The 17,010-nt window shown below is 38.7% G+C and overlaps 1 protein-coding gene across 7 annotated transcripts in view; it reads right to left on the bottom strand.

Moving 5' to 3' along the window:
* The window catches only part of PLD1 (phospholipase D1), a 183,659-nt gene that overhangs the window by 76,683 nt on the left and 89,966 nt on the right, over positions 1–17,010 (bottom strand). For all 7 annotated transcript variants that reach the window (XM_081072793.1, XM_081072795.1, XM_081072797.1 and 4 more), the window contains 4 exons: positions 13,417–13,569; positions 11,881–12,030; positions 11,032–11,115; positions 2,890–2,971 (listed from right to left, as the gene is read on the bottom strand). In XM_081072793.1, coding sequence (XP_080928919.1) covers positions 2,890–2,971; positions 11,032–11,115; positions 11,881–12,030; positions 13,417–13,569 — 469 coding nt within the window. The remainder of the gene's footprint in view (positions 1–2,889; positions 2,972–11,031; positions 11,116–11,880; positions 12,031–13,416; positions 13,570–17,010) is intronic.

Here is a 17,010-nt window from a genome sequence, read left to right as displayed (position 1 = left end):
ACCTCTTAGTGCAGTAAATGCCAAACTGTGGAAAACCCTGGGATGCTGATTTGAGTTGTAAACACTCTGCCACTCAAGGCTGGCTTAGACTATTTTAAATGATGACACTGCATATCAGAAGGCCAATGAAACAGGAAAATATCAACTTGGTTATAATCAGAGAAACAAAGTATTCTGTTTTTTCCCTAATAAACAGCCATGATGAGATGTTTGCCTATATGTTGGCTATGAGGCAGAGACACTAAATTCCTTCCAAAAAGTCTACACAATCAGATAGAAGAAAAAAAAATTATTTTAATCAACACTGTGAACTTCTGGGACCCAATAATGCAAAAATAAATGTTATTATCTACCCACTCCTCTGTGAAGCTAGTGGCTTTCAGAAACTAAATTATTTATGTGAAGTAGTGTTTATGAGCATGTGAAATATCAATTTGGAATGATCCGAATGTTAAAAATTTATGACCAAAATAGTATGTTGCAGCTAGGTTAAGGGAGCACAATGTTACTAAATGTACCCCTGAGAAATTAATATTTCATAGTATTACTATTTCCTTAGGAAATTTTAAAAATCATTATGCGCAACTTAAAAATTACACATTTCAGGAAGTGGATGAAATTAAAACAAAGGACCATTATCAGACAATAATATTTACTTGACTATGGTTTTCACCTGGAACCTCACCAGGGGTCATGCTAGTGACAGAAAAGGCAACTGCACAGGTAACGCTGAGGGGAATAAACAAACCCACGTCCTCTCACAGGAGGTAGAGGGTCCTGCCTGCAGGATCTTCCTCCTGAGCCCTGCTCTGCTCTGAGAGCCCTGCTCTCTAAGAGTTTACTAAGATGTCCTGTAGGCATCTCAGTCTCAAGTGGTCTAAAATTTAGCTCTCTGAATGCGAGTTTTTCCCACTTCCTCACATGACCATATCATTTTGTTTAGCTCTCCCTTCATCCATCACAACCCCCCCACCCCTCAGTAACTCCCCGCTTATATTCCATAAAGTCCAAATCACCGGCTTGGCTCAGAAAACCCCCATATCCTAGTGGCAGCCTGCTTTTCCAGCTTGATCACCCATCCTACATATGCTAACACTCAGGTATCATCAACTTTGTCACTGGAGTATAACTGACAAAGCCTTCTAAATGCCTGCTTCCAGAATGTTTCCTCACCACATTTCCTATACCTAGAAACTTCTTTTTAATTTTTTTTTGCCCAACCTAAATCCCTCATGTTGCGAGGGGTTTCCCTACCAGAGCTAGCCAACGCTCTCCCATCTGCCTTTGAATCGTGGCTCTGTTTCTGTACCCAACTGATCCTTGTGTAGATTTTTAAGCTCCTTCAGGTCAAGAATCACGTTTTTGATTTATCTGCATCCCCATGTGATTAGCCAAGCCCTGCACACAGTAGGCATGCAGCAAACACATTGATTGAAATCTAAAACAGTAATTGGATAAGTACCATGAGAACAGGATCAACTAGTATGATTGACAATTGTGAGGCAAGGCTGAAAAAACATTAAAATGGAACCTTGAGGAGAAATAGGAAAGGTGCTGTTTCACAGAGAGAAACAGGAAGAAAGTTACATCCCATTCAATATATAGAAAGAAGTTTGGTAAGGCTAGGACTGAGCCCGGGACATCAGTCCTTTAGCAAGCTATCCATGGGCAGAGATGAAATCCTATTCATACACATGGCACCTTTAACAATTAGAATAGTACCTGGCTCACAGGAGACACTCAGCAATTGTATGCTGGATTATGTGAAAAATATGCAAATAATGCTTTTTAAGACCAGAATTTCCAATTTTGTAAATAGAGACTGGTTGAGACAACGAATTAGACTAGCCATGAAAATGATGCTAGTGGGCAAAACATGTCTGAACAAAAATTATCAACTTCTTCCTTCAATATTAGCAGTGAGTTCTGACTACATCATGGATATTTGCAGAAACTCTAAAGTCATGGGAAAAGACACTGAAAGGAGAGGAAAAAGTGAATGGGGGACGGGCTAAGGAAATGTCAAGGATAAGGAAAAAAGAAACGAGTGAAGGTTGTGAGAAACAGGAAAATGCTACCCCTAATTACTTAAGATCTACAAATTCTGCTAAAATGTTTAATGATAGAATAAAAAAAGGATTAAGACAGTTTCAAATAATAGTGAAAAGCCTAGGACTCTCCAATTTGGACACGATTAATAATAAATCCAGATCTATTTTAATTGAATTGAATTGAACTTGGTTGAGGGCCAACCACATAAAAAAATTCATTAGCCATATGAATGTATAGTAATCATTGGTGAACCTATATTGCTTCACTAATTTATTTTTTATAACAAAAAAGAGCACACTCAATGCTCATGCAGAATCTATAGGGTTGACTAGACAGGAAACAATTTCACATTATTACCATGAACTCTCCCAAAACTAAAACCAAAACAGCACTGATTCTTAATGTCCCTCTTTGATATTTTTCAACATCAGCTTGGCCCCCATCTGACTGAAATCTCTGATGACTTGGTCTTTTCCTCAAATAACAGAATAGTCAATAAAATGAAATGCTATGTTTCATTTCATCATTTATTATTCAATGATGAAATTTGATTACAGGTTGTTGCCTATAAAATGAACTGTCCACAACTGATTACAAAACAAAAATTAGAATTGCTAATATAATCCATACTGTAAATTAGGCCAACATGCTATGCACTCAAGAGTAACAGGGAAAAAATCAGAACCAAATGAAAACAGTAAATACTCTACATTTTTTCAAACTCCAAAGAAAAGAAAAAGCTATAAGTATATATGAAGGACTTTAAAAAAGAAAAGGCATTTCAGAGGCAATAAACATTTAAGAAATCGTATCGGTATTTGTTTGGAAAGTACGTACTGCTTTTCGTTTAAGAATGCAGTCCAACCTCCAACGATTTCCTTCAACCACTGGGCGTTTCAGGAAGATTTCTGGACTCAACCTGAAATCACAAAATTTCAAGTAACTAAAAATCTAAGATTCTGATTATGTCATAGGAAACAAAGGCAATTTTAGCCCAAATGCCATCATCACCCTCCACTGTGGAGGGTCACCCATAGTTCTACACATACAAATTCATATGGGAACAAAAGCCTTTATCCATACCAAAAGTCAGTCTAGATTTCTCCACATATATATAGATCTTACACATGCACACATACACGCACACATGCAGATACTACTGGTTGCCCAGCCAGCAGTCATTCTCCACCTTCTCCTTCCTTGCTGTCAGAGTCTACCTTCCACTACAGAGTGGGAATATTCTACAAACTTGCTTCTCCAGACTCCCGTGCAGCTAGAGCACAATGTGACACAATTCCGGACAATGAGGTACACCTGGAGTTAATGGCAAAGTTATTCTTCTTTGATGAGAGGGAGACACGCATTCACTCCACACAGGAAAAGAGGCTTTAGGATGTATGCTGTATGGGGCTCTGATGCTTAGAGAGGTGCAGCCATGTTGAAATTCTAAGAGGCAGACCAGAACCCTGAAATCACTAGACCACTCCACCAACTTTACAACTGCCTAGCTTTGGATTGCTCGTTAAGTGAGACAAATAAATCCTCACTGTTTAAGCCTCCTTTAGGTGAGTATTCTGTTAATCCAAGCCCAAAGTGTCCTAATTGATAAACATAAACACTGACTTCTATACAAAGGAGCAGTGTCCATGGAACCTGGGTCCTTCTGAGCAAGGAGGCAGGTTTGCTGATAGATAAGATGTTTCCAACATGAGAATGGACCCCTGGGCTCTTCTCTTTAGTAATGCCACAGGCAGCTAAGCGTACAGGAGAGTCACTTTTTCTCTTGGGGTTGAGTTCTAAAGTCAGTGTCTAGTTTCAATCTGTATGTGACATAACTGCCCTGTAATGAAGAAAAGGAGACAATGAAGAGAACTTCAGCTGCTGAAATGCTAGACCTGGAGGAGCAGGAGGAGATTGTGTGAGGATTGAAGCCTGTAATACTGCCTTGCTAGGGAGTCCTCTAAGAGTGAAAAACAGGGTTTTAAGGACATAAGGAGATTAAAAGCAAAAATTTTATGCTGTATTTCATTCATGTGAAGGACAATAAAAACCCAGGCATAAAGTATACAAATTAAACACATATTGAGTAAGATAAATAAGAAAACAGACACATGGTGGGGTATGTATAGTATAAACACTTACATACTTAATTCAGAATAGAAAACATTAGATAATCTAAGTCCAAACAAACCAAAAATGCATCAATCAATAGGAAAAATCTAAGATGATTTAAAGAGTTCTTTTTTTAAGCAGTAAAGTCCATCACTGTGCATTGCTAGCTCACAGAAGAGATATGACCAACAACATATACATAGTTGCAATTTTTTTAAGCACACATTAATTATGGATGGACTCAGAAGACTTCGTTTTGGAGGCCACATCTAATGCTATGCTCAGCAATTAAGTCTTTCTGATCCTTTATTCAATACACAAGCATTGTGTACCCTGCATGCAGGACATTCTACTAGGTATCTTGGAAGATCTTCAGATAGCTGTCAAGGAAGATTCAATATTGAAGAACAGAATCTGACATACCATCGAGCCAGTAGTGATTTTACTGTTGTTTTGCTTTGTTTTGTTTTGTTTTGTTTTGTTTTACCTACTCTGATTCCTCAGCCTGGAGGGAGAATCTAAAAAGGGCAGTGGCACAGATAGAGACAGTTTCAGGCGAAGTCCTCTAGTTTAAGCTTGAGGAGAATGCCTGGGATCTTCTGGCAGTGACAGGAGTGATAAAGAGGGGTCTGCAGGCTCCAAAAATTCTGAGGGAGTGGAACCTTGCTCCCCAACTGGAAAACAGGTTCCAAAAGGACAATGTAAATATCCACTGCTTGGCTAGGGACAGGTGTCAGTGCAGAAAGTGTATTGGCAGAGCAGGGTAAATAAAGCTCCACCTTTTCTAGCTAGAGGACTGAAAAGGGAAGACACAGGGAACCCAAAACTAGTGGGGAAATCATGGAGAGGAAGGAACTCATGAAATCAACCCTGTAAAGTAGTTTATGACTTCTAGTTCATTCCCAACTGCCCATGCATGGATTTGATCCAAAATATTGTATCAGAGTTTGAGAACTAAAAAATAGAGCATTTCCCAAATTGGTCATTAGGTGGAGCACATGAGGGACAGATCTGAAGAGCACTTGCAGAGGCTTTGAAAATACAACTTGGCATTAAAAACACCAAGAAGACTAACTGGAACATGTGGCTGAACCCAACTGGGCCAGTTGCCTACTAAAACAAAAATATCAACATTCTCTATAAAATTTAAATAAGATCCAGAGTCACAATATTCAAAACTTCCAGAATAGAATAAAAAAATTACTTGGTCTACAAAGAATCAGAAAAACCTCAAATTTCAGGAAGATAATAAACAGAGAAAATGACATCGATGTTGGAATTAGTTACTTTAACTCTTTGTCAGACGTTATAAAAATGTTTCAAAAAGTAAGGTTGAATACTCTTAAACTGAATAGAAAGACAGGAAGTCTCAGCAAAGAACAGATACAAAGAAGAACCAAAGAGAAATTTTCAAACTGAAAAATACAACTACCAAAAACACACAAACTCTCCCTGGATAGGCTCAATACCAGAACAGAAGTGACAAAGGAAACAATCAGAAAGCTTAAAGATCAATGAATAGAAATTATCTAATCTGAATTACAAAGAGAAGAAAGGATAGAAAAAAAAAATGAACAGAGCCTCAGAGACCTGTTGAAAATACTAAAAGACATCTAGGCCACCAGAGACGGGAAGGAGAGGAAAAAGAGGGAAGTGCAGAAAAAAAAGTTTAAGAAATAATGGCTGAAAATTTCTCAAATTTGGTGAATGACATAAACCTACAGACTAAAGAAGCTCAGTGAACCCCAAATGGGGTTCATAATTCAACTGCTGAAAATTGAAAACAGAGAAAAAATATTGAAAGCACCCAGAAGATAAACAATTACTATTTAGAGGGAACAATGATTCAAACAACTGTAAATTTTTCATCAGAAACTGTGGAGGCCAGAATGAAGTGGAACAACTTGTAACTAGAATGCATAAAGATCTCTCGCAACTCAATAATAAGGAGACAATTCAATAAAAAAGGAAAATAAATATTTGAACATGTTTCTTAAAAAGCTAAACAAATGTTCAAAAATCACAAGAAAATATGCTTAACTTGAAAACAGGTTGCTAATGCAAATTAAAACGAAAATGGGACACTACTGCATACCCTTTAGACTGGCTAACATTAAAAAAAAATAACAATACCAAGCACTAGCAATGAGAAGGAGGAACTCTCATACATTGCTGGTGGGAATGTTAAATGGTACAACCACTCCAGAAAACAGACTGACAGTTTCTTAAAAAGCTAACAGTACACATAGCTCTTTGTGTTTCCCCGAAAATAAGACCTAATGGACCATCAGCTTTAATGTATCTTTTGGAGCAAGAATTAATATAAGACCCGATCTTATTTTATATTATATTATATAAGACCCAGTCCTATATTATATTAAAGTAAGACCGGGTCTAATTTTTGCTCAAAAAGATGCATTAAAGCTGATGGTCCAGCTAGGTATTATTTTCGGGGAAACACAGTAGTAGCTAAAATCTACTTTCTAAGACAAGGGTTGGCAAACCATGGTCCATGAGACAAATCTGGCCCATAGGGTGTTTTAGTATGGCCCATGAGCTAAGAATGATTGTTACATTTTCAAAGGGTTATTAAACACACACACACACACACACACACACACACACACGGACATGCACATACACAGAGGAATATGCATCAGAGACTGTATATGACTTGAAAAGCCTAAAATATTTACTATGTGGCCCTTTACAGAAAAAGTTTGCCAACCCTGTTGAAGTCAGTGGCTTTCAAACTTTTTGGATCATGATCCACAGGAATACATTACACATCCATCCCAATAACTTCATCTGTCTGTCTGTCTGTCTGTTTATCTATCTATCTATCTATCTATCTATCTATCTATCTATCTATCTATCATCTACCTATCTATCTATCTATCTATCTATCTATCTATTATTTCTATTGACATAAAAATTTCTCAAAATAATGGACCTGCAACCACGTAAGTTGCACTTTTCCTTTCTCTTTCTTTTCTTTTCCTATCCTATTGTATTCTTTAAAAAAAAATTCTGAGCATAACCACTACATTATTTTCATAAATATTAATAATTACTAATTGCCACCCACTATTTCAAAAACAGTCACAACATTAAAATCAACTTAAATGTATCCTCCTACTTAGAACAGTCTAAGCCTCACAACTTGTGAGGCTGTCAATAATGAAATGATGATTTTGTTCTTCACTTTGTCTCCAGCCCAGTTGCTCACCTCTCTCCTGTTTCTCTTCCTTTGATAAACTTCCCATTTAAAAAACGTTTTTGTTTTTCTTCTTCATTCTCCAATTTTATGAATCCTGTCTATCTCTGACCCGTTTAATGCACAGATGCAATACAGAAGTTGTGGGAGACCCCACCGGAACCCCCACCCAGGACAAGCTGGACAGAGCACCCATTTGGGCAAAGACGCAACACACGTGCTCCACGCATCCATGCTAATCAGCACGACCGTATCAACAGGAAAGCTGAGCTGAGCCTCGCTCTTTGGACCGGTCCTAAGTGCCCGCAATGTAGCAGCGGGGCTGGAAGCCGCATCTGGGTCTCCTACCTCGTGTGAGAACTTCCTCCCAAGAACACAGGATCGCTAGTGCACAGGTGATTTGAAACAGTAGCACACGCAGAAAAGACATAAAAGTTGTGTGCTCTTCCCACTGATTCACATAAACAAGTGAAGAATGTTCACTCATATTTATATAGAAACGACCTCTTTTTATCCTTTAAACATCTAGGTAGAATTTTCCTCTTCACCAGAATTTTCAGATAGTCAAGGCTGTTTAAGAAAGCATACTCTCTTCTAACTTCATGGTCCACCTTAGGATTTACCACTTTCGAAAATGTCTCCTGACTAAATCTACTGAAATCTGATTACTACTTCATCGAGCACCTTAAAATGTCTTTTTCAATCTTACTTAAAGCATCTCGGAGCTCACAGGACCCTCGGACACCAGGCAGTGCTGCTGGCTCCGCTGAGCGGCAGCTCTGGAGCTGACACACCTGGAGTCAAGCCAGCACTGGCTGGTACCGACTGTGGCGGCGGGCAGCTTCCTGATCTGCCCCGTTGACTCTCACGTTTCTCATCTATAACACAGTCCTGGCATCTAGTAAGGATTCAACAAACAGTAGCTATGATTGTTAATATTCCCTAGACCATACCTTAGAAACTACCCCTTAGAAAGGTTACCATGACTTGCTCCAACTTAGTAATGGTCAAGCCCCTAAGGTGGCCTGTGCGGAGACCCTGACCACTTCTCTCCTGTACCACAACAGCTTGCTCAGTGCTCTCTATAACCACTGTTCAATTCATCTTCTATACCATTCCCAGAGTGGTCCCTTTTAGAAAACAAATTTGATTCAAGCTCCCAAGCTTACGTATTTTTAGTGGTTCCCAGGGTTCACAGAACTGAGCACAAATTCCTCAGCAGCTCACCCAGTGCCCTTCATAATTTGGGCCTCACCCATCTTTTGAGTGTCATCTCCAATTACCATCCCAAAGAATACTGTGCTTAAGCTACACAGGACCTCTACCCTCCTCCAACGTTGCTGTGCTCACACCTCTATGCCTTGGTTCTGGCTGTCCCGCTGCCTAAAACATTCATGGACAGTCTTCAACTGGCCACCTCCATCTCCGGGACCCAGGCCAGCATTCTCTGCCACGAAGCTGCCACAGCCTCTTCCCGCAGGCTCAGTCACTGCCCCTGCCTCTGTACTCTCTCCATGCCTTCTGCTACTTCGATCCTCATTGCTGGCTTTTCACTGCTGAGATTTTACTCCGTATGACTTCTTGACTCTGTAAGTTCTATGGCAGGGGCTCTTCTCACTCCTCTTTATATGCACATGGCCTGGTTAAGGACCTGTCACAATGTGTGCTCACTAAATAGCTCTTCAATGAATAAGTGAATAAAGTAACAAACGAATGGATAGGTGGCAAAATCAAGGAACTAAGCACTTCTACGTCCCAGGTTGTTTCTCGGTTGACTATCTCTGCCTTTGCTTGCATAATAATTGTTTTAGAAACATAACAATACCATTTTCACTTAAGTATATGATGTCTCTGGAATTAGAGTAGAAGTTTCTAAAGGGCATGTGCATTCTCTAAGTATGCTTATCACTCTCTCAGATCCAAACGTATCAGGGTTTATAATGCTAAGGGAGCATTTTTGAATCCTCCCTTTTGCAATATACTTGCATAACAAGAATTTTCTTCACTTGTTATGAGGGAAGTTGCTACAAAGGTTTTATTTCAAAGGGAGTATTGTAATAAGATGTTATCTTAGTGCAATCGTGAACAAGAAATAACCTCCTGATTTATTTTTTTTTCTAACAATAAAAGAGAAAACATTCAAGGTTCTATCTCTTCAGATGTTCAAATATGAGTCTGTATTTTCTTGTTCAAAGCTTGAAAGAGGATATTTTCTTGCATAAAACATGAAAACATGGGCACAGTGGAAAAACTATCTTCAATCTCTCTCATGTCCTTGTCAAACTTTCAGAAATATTTTTAAAGGAATATAGTAAAATGTTAAACTTGAATTTATTCTCATAAGTGTTTAGAAAGTATTCAACTGAAGAAGTAGCTTCTAAATAGGAAACTTTGTTTTATTCCTGGTAACTGACTGAAGAGACACAATTGAGCAAGAACGTAAAGGCTAGGATTAAGCACTCCTCCATAAACATGAGAATCGATAGAGTTGTACATGTACTGACCATCATATTAACTCTGGATTAATGATTCTCAACTAAGAGAGACTTTGTTCCCCAGGGGACATCTGACAATGTCTAAAGACATTTTGGTTATCACCACGGGCATCTTACTATTGGCACCTAGTGGGTAGAAGCCAGGGATATTGATAGTGCTAAACATCCCACAATGCACAGACCACCACCCCATAATAAAGAATTATCGGGCCCAAATGTCAGTAGTGCCCATGTTGGGAAAGAGTGTGCTGAAATGATAGTTTCATATCACTGAGGCAAAACAGTAAAAGACCATGAATTCACCTTCCTAACTATTCTCCCTTCCCCCCCAAATCTAGAATTAGGAGGAAATGATGATAGCTTCACAGTTCATATATAAGGTAGCACCTGGAAGGAAAGAGGATAGGAAAAAACAGGGGCATTTCAAGAAACTAAGTTCTTAGAAGGAAAACATATTTTAAACATTTCTGTTACAGTCAGTGTTGGCATCTGCAATGGTTTTTAACTGTACCGGCAGATGGGTAACGGGAACTCAAGTCAGACTACAAAGCCTACACCAAGTCTAGGAGTATAGTTTCCCAATAGCTACATGAGTTTTAGATATGAGACTTCTAGTAACTATAAGAAGCATCATAACTCTCATGGATATTTTTAAAGGAGTTCAGAAAGTGGAAACGTAATATATCTCCAGAAAAGCTGACCAGGCCTAGTCATTACCAAGGACATTTTAACAGCAATGGGCAAATGGAACTATTCCAATTTCAAAGGAACAATTCAGAAGAAGTATATTCACTGGCCCTGGTGACAGATATACCAAAATGAGGAAAGACTACCCGAGGAAGATTATTTTCCATTAGCTCTACAACTCTATTTGCATTGCAATATATCTTTACTAAAATGAATATTGGGTGTCTGCTTCTGAATAGAAAGGCAAATACGAAATTGTTCGAGCTAAATATTGTAAGACTATATTTGGATGCCAAGTGTTTGTAAAAGACCTTTCACTGGAAGCTATTAGAATTAATTGGTTGGGATGTTGGCCAAATCATCTGCAGGTACTCCCGGTTTTCATAATGTATGATTCTGGAAGCATGACATTCTGTACATTCCTAAACATAGAGACCTCCAAACACAACCCCATGGACAGATACTAACCACCAATCTGTGATGAAAATCTCTTCTTCTGCCTTTTCCATTGCATTTGCAACATCTTCAAAATATCCTCTGGCATTAACATACCTGAAAAACAAATTAGTTTGTTTATTTATTTATTACAAAAACAAAACAAAAAAAGAAGACACATATCTTATGGCAAAACCAAAGCTGGAAGCCACTGCCTAGTCTCTACACAACCACCAGTTTACTTTGTGTAACTGGAAAACGAGGACTGAAAATAGCACCTTCCATCTGCTATGCAGGAAGTACAGTAAGCAGACAGAAGTAAGCAACCCGATTCTTTTCTGCTGAGAGAACAACAAATCGATTGGTCTCATCGTATAGGGGTCGGCTGAATTCTCCCATCCGGAACTCACACATAGTTGTCCTTCTGAGACTGAAAACAGACCAGTTTCCAATTCATGGGTAGAAAAACATGCTAAGCATGATTTTATTTAAATAAATATGTATATGTATATATATGTATATGTATATATATTTACATACATATACATATATATGGCAAGTAAATTATTTTTCTTAAATTATGGCTAATAACTTAAATAAATCTTCCATTTGCATTTTTAAGAAAATGTATACAGTTAGCTTTTAAAATCAAACTTCAAAATCTAAAGCTAGCTATCTAAAGTTTACTGTTAAACATTTTAAAAACAAAAATTAGAAAACTAATCAATGTTTCGGTAGTCCTGTTATATAAAGAAAGGCTCTTGTTAAGTATAATGCATTTTATCTTTTCACAGCTTTGAAAACTGATTCCAGGTGAATTTAGAGCACTGTAATATTAGATGCTATGACTACGTTGACAGTCTTAGAGCAAAAAGATCTTACCATTTAGCTAAAGTATTCTCTTGGATAGCAGCATATGACCCAAATCGATGATCCTTGAGAAAGTTGGTTCCATGTTTCTGGATGAATTCTTCTATAGCCCCTGCCCACCATCGAGCATGTCTATAGCTGTTGCATTTTAAAATAAGTGTCCTTCAAAGAAAAGCAAAAATGTGGAAGAGAATGGTCAATCTATGTTCTGTCTCTTTAAACAAATTTAAGAACAAAACATGTCCTGTTTGTTTTGGTATGACAGACACAGTCGAAAATTTTTAAGCAAAGAGCACCTTACTTATACAGGCAGACTTCTAAAAATTTTTGGCAGGATTTTAAAATATAGTCAATGTTGCAAAAATAAATTTTCAGGTTACTTATTTACTCATGAAAACATGTGTAAAGGTACTTACAAAAGTAAGTACCTTTTGCACAGGTACTGCAGCTGTGCTAGGCTGTGAGGAGGGTAATGAAAGAGGTATAAGGTGAGGTCCTTTGTCTCGGTGTTAGCGAGTTGTTGGCTCCTGCAGAGGTCATTTCCCTTTGTACTGCCTGGTGGCCATTCCCTTGGCTTCTGGGAACAGCATTCTGATTGTGCTTTAGCAGAGTAATCCCTTCCCTGTTCTGAGTCCACCAAAGCCAAGCAAAACGGCATATTACAGCCTCCTGATCCCAAAGACTGGTCCAGGATCTGTTAGGGAACAGTGAGAACTGTGGCCTGATTTCTGTGGCCCTCCACAAAGCAAAAATGCATACCAGGAGGAAAGTTTAACGGCAGCATCTTTGCATTTCCAATAACCAGTCCTGTACCTTCCGTTGTCAGAGGAGATAAGTTCCAAATCTTTTTACACACCCACGCAAGTGTATATTAAGTGTGTGTATGTACATACATATGTACATATATGTGTATATATATGTCAATGTGAGTAAACGGGAATGTATACATATATGGAAATATATATATATATTCATATGTATGAGGCTGAACTTTATGCAGATAATGTATATAGAAAGACACACATATATAACAATCTTCCAGAGAAAAAACATATATATCAATACACACACATACTCATTAATAAAATCTACAGTAAATGTACCCTTGAGTATCCTTTCAAGGCATCTGTCTGTAAATAGAATTTTTCTAAATCAGATCACCTTTTAAGTGTTTTCTTAAAGAATATCAATTCATAAAGTAAAATTTTATGTTTAAAAATATGAGCCATCACGCCTTCATTTATCTGTTTGGCCAAATGATATTATTAAGTCGTCAATTTTGCTAAAACAGGCATACATCAACACACAGAAGAGCTGATTCTGACTGTTGCACATAGGTTATTCTATCCTTAAAATTTTATTACAAGGAAAAAGTAGTCTCATTACTTTTGATTACGGATAAGTTCTAAAAAAAATTTTTCAAACATGTAAATTATTTCACCTTCTTCTTCATTTAAGGTTGGAAGAAAAACTTTGTTTTGAAGAGATTTTAGTAAAAATATCTTTTGACCAAAAATATTTACTTTTAAAAATATTTGAAATTTCTACCTTGAAAGGTTATCGATTCGGAGTCCATATTTCGTCTCTGTCTCCTTCCTCCCCACCTGAATTCTGAATTCTTTATCCACCAGCAGGACAAAGGCAATAGCACCACTGTCTGGTTTCATGTACAGTAAAAAGGAATCTTTTACGATCAACCACCTGTGAGAAGACAATAGATATTTTTCAAGTTGCATTGAATTACTGAAACAAAAAGAACAAATTATATGACAAATCTGTAGATAATATACTAGCAGATGGTAGACAAAATTTTATCTTTTACATAGGGGATGTATTTATTTGTTTTAAATCACTGTGAAACAAAAATCAATCCAAAACCTTTCCATTACGTTTTTCTAAGAAGTACTGGCACCAAGCAATTCCTAACAGCTCGTTCGCTTTTTAAAACATGAATGGCAAAGCCTGGAAAAATGCCCCCAACACCGGCAGGTGGCTCTCATGGATGAAGAGCAGGAGCCCCCACTGTTGGAAGAATGGAATGGATTAGTATTTGCTAAAATAAACTCTCACAGAAGAGGCAATAAGCTTCTTAGTAAAATCCCCCTTTAAAAAAATCTAGCAAGCATCCAACACTCCATATAGTCTGTTGTTCATTTCAAATGATTTGTAGTTTTAGGGACCATTAATATATGATGCTCAATGAGACACAATCTCCCCAAAGTATATTTCCATTCAATGCAATATGTATTTAAGAGCTTCATAATGGAAAAGTACAGGGATAAGCTAGGAGTTAGGGTAGAGGTAGAAAAAGCTCAAAGATATGTTCTCACACATGTTCTCAAAGGATCTTACTGAGCTAGTGGGGCACAAACAATGGTAATTCTAGGCTGAATGGGGTAGGTACTAGATGAGAAAAGCGAACATCAATGGGTGCGAGGAGGAAGAAGTCCTCAGTTCTAAGAAAATGAGCTAGTGGCATTCCTCTGAAGAGATGGTGTCTGAGTAAGGCCAGGAGGGACCCCATCACAGAGGGCCCAAAGTCAGGTGGTCAAGGTGACATCCCACATGGAGGCAAGAATTAGCAAAGGCTTTGAGGTGTAGAAATGCTGCTTGCGTTGGTGAGGCCAGGGTCTCAGGGAGAGCAGGAAGGAAACACGGGCCAAGGCTGCAAAGCCATGCTGACGAGGCTGATTTTATATCATGGAACCAGTGTTTCCCAAACTCGCCCGATCATCAGAATCTCTTTAGATGCTCGTCAACAATAATAGATTTCCAGGCCCCACCAAAGATCCATGAAAAAGGTCTGACAATCTGTATTCTTATTAAGTAAGGGAATCCTTATGTCCTGCCAAGACAATAGGACAATAATATCACTGGAACTATGTATACAAAGGTATAAAGGAGAAACAAAGGTATAAAGGAGAAAGAGGGATGTAGTGTGGCAGGGTAGCAAGCTGCGGCAGTGATACAGAACAGCTCTTTTCCCTCTTTCCTGTGACTATGCTTCACCTGAAGATCCTCCCAAAATGCAGACTGGGATTCAGTAGGTCTGTGGCAGGGCCTGGGATGCTGTATTTTTAACAAGCTCGGAGGCAATGTCCACACTAGGACCACACTTTGAGTAAGAAGGGTGTAGATGATAAGCAGGACACTGACAGTGGAAAGAGCAAGACAGAGAAGACAGGATTCACACAAAGTGACAACCAATGGCAACTTTATCTTGCTGCACATAACCTATACTCATATTTAGCTGCAACTGTGTAGTGATCAAATGACTCAGTCAGGAACTGAATAAATAGTGGGCATAGCATATCACATATTAGGCAAAGTAAAGCACATTATGGAATAGGTAAGGCCAGGACTCCAGAACACAAATGAAGTAATATTGTAAATGTAACGTGGGAACTCAGTGCTGAAAAGAGATACATAATAAATATTTACTGAAATTGCTACTCACATGATGGTTTAGTGGCTGCATAATTTGGATTTAATATAGACAAATCTACACTGATTTCCATGAAGGTTCGTTTTTGTTTTGTTTTTTAAATATAGGCTATCTCCTTCCCGATAAAAGGGGATGGGATGGACTTAGAGTAACTTACAGTAGAAGACATGCATGTGATATGGTGTAAAAAAGGAAAAAAATCAAGATCACAGAAATCAAATCCCTAACCACAGTGCTACTATAATTATAGTGATGGCACACCAATGTGGGTCTGAGCCTCTGGTTTTTCTTATCAAATGAATAAATTAAAGAAATAAAGAGATCTCTTTCCCTAAAATTAAATTCCAAAGGAAGTTTCTTATTTGGGACCTAACATAAGGCAACTAAACAAATGGATATCATTTTCGATAATTTTCACCAAATGCAAAAATTATACGTTTTATAAGAATGATCACAACATTGCTCAATGTAAATGCCGAGGCCATGATATCAAATAGGAACTCAGTGGTTCTCATGGCCACAGCTGAGTTACGAGTCCAGACACACACCTGCCTATTAACAAAACTCGGTTCAAGATAAAAGAGAGCAGATAGATCGCGTATCTGTTAACATTCCTGCTTTAGCTGTTGTCTCTTTTTTCAGCTTGACTTTGATGCAAGCTGGAGAGCAGACAGTGTGGCACAGGCCCAGAGCGCTGGTTGGCTACGCTGCTGACTGGGAAAGAGCCACAGGCTTTGAAAACCACAGCTGGCAGGCCCAGCTGAGAAGAAAGTCAATCATACCAGACTTGTGAACTTGCCTGTCTGCAAGTCAAGGATACCTCGGTGACATAAGAGCTGATTTCTGCCAGAGCGCCACACCAAAGACAACAGTGTGGGATGACAGTGGAATGACCCATATCCAGGTACAAGAGCTCCCATTGTCACCATTACAAAACAAATCTCAGAAATGATCCTGAGAGCACAGGTTCGTGGCCGAACTACCAGGGCCAAGGGCTGCGAAACACGTCCTCAAGAATAGGCCACCAGGTACCACTGTGCAGATGTGCCCTGTGCGTGGATGCCTGCTGATAGAGGGCACTGGTGTGGGCAGCGTCATCCTGCAGGAACGGGCACTTTGCCCTAATTTGCGCCTAGGCTCTGAATAGGTTATGAACAGTCTTGTTCAGCAATGGAAATGAGATGGCTGGGTGTGTTGCAGGGCAGGGCACTGCTCAACTCTAGGGAGTGCCATTCACGTGGTAGCTATGTGAATGGTTCCTCTCTTGCTCCTCCAAGATGTGGCAGCCCCGAAATATGGAATTGTTTAGTAGTCACAGCTGGATTTCAAGGCTGAACAAAAGATAATGGTTTCTGTTTTGACAATGATGAGATGTTCTTTTTCATAGTGATTCGCTATTAAGGGAAACTGACTCCTGGCCTTTATTTAAAGTGCTTCTTAATTATCCCTGTTATTAACACTGCTCTGATTTCTTCCCTTTCTCTCTTTTGTCAACAGATCTTGACAAAACAACATCTTTAATGAGAGGATATGCATCAAGGAAGGGATCTATCAAGCAGCATTTTGCGAGTCAGCACTGGCTGCACGGGGATTAAGCACCTGCATTCCAATCAGCCTCCCTATATTCTAACTCCAGCTCTGCCCCTGGTCTGATTGTGTGGACTTGGGCAACTCGGCCTAAAGTCTAAATCCATAAA

Source organism: Rhinolophus hipposideros (genome assembly GCF_964194185.1).
Source record: "Rhinolophus hipposideros genome assembly, chromosome: 2".
Taxonomy (NCBI): domain Eukaryota; kingdom Metazoa; phylum Chordata; class Mammalia; order Chiroptera; family Rhinolophidae; genus Rhinolophus; species Rhinolophus hipposideros.
This window is presented reverse-complemented; position numbering and strand designations above follow the sequence as displayed.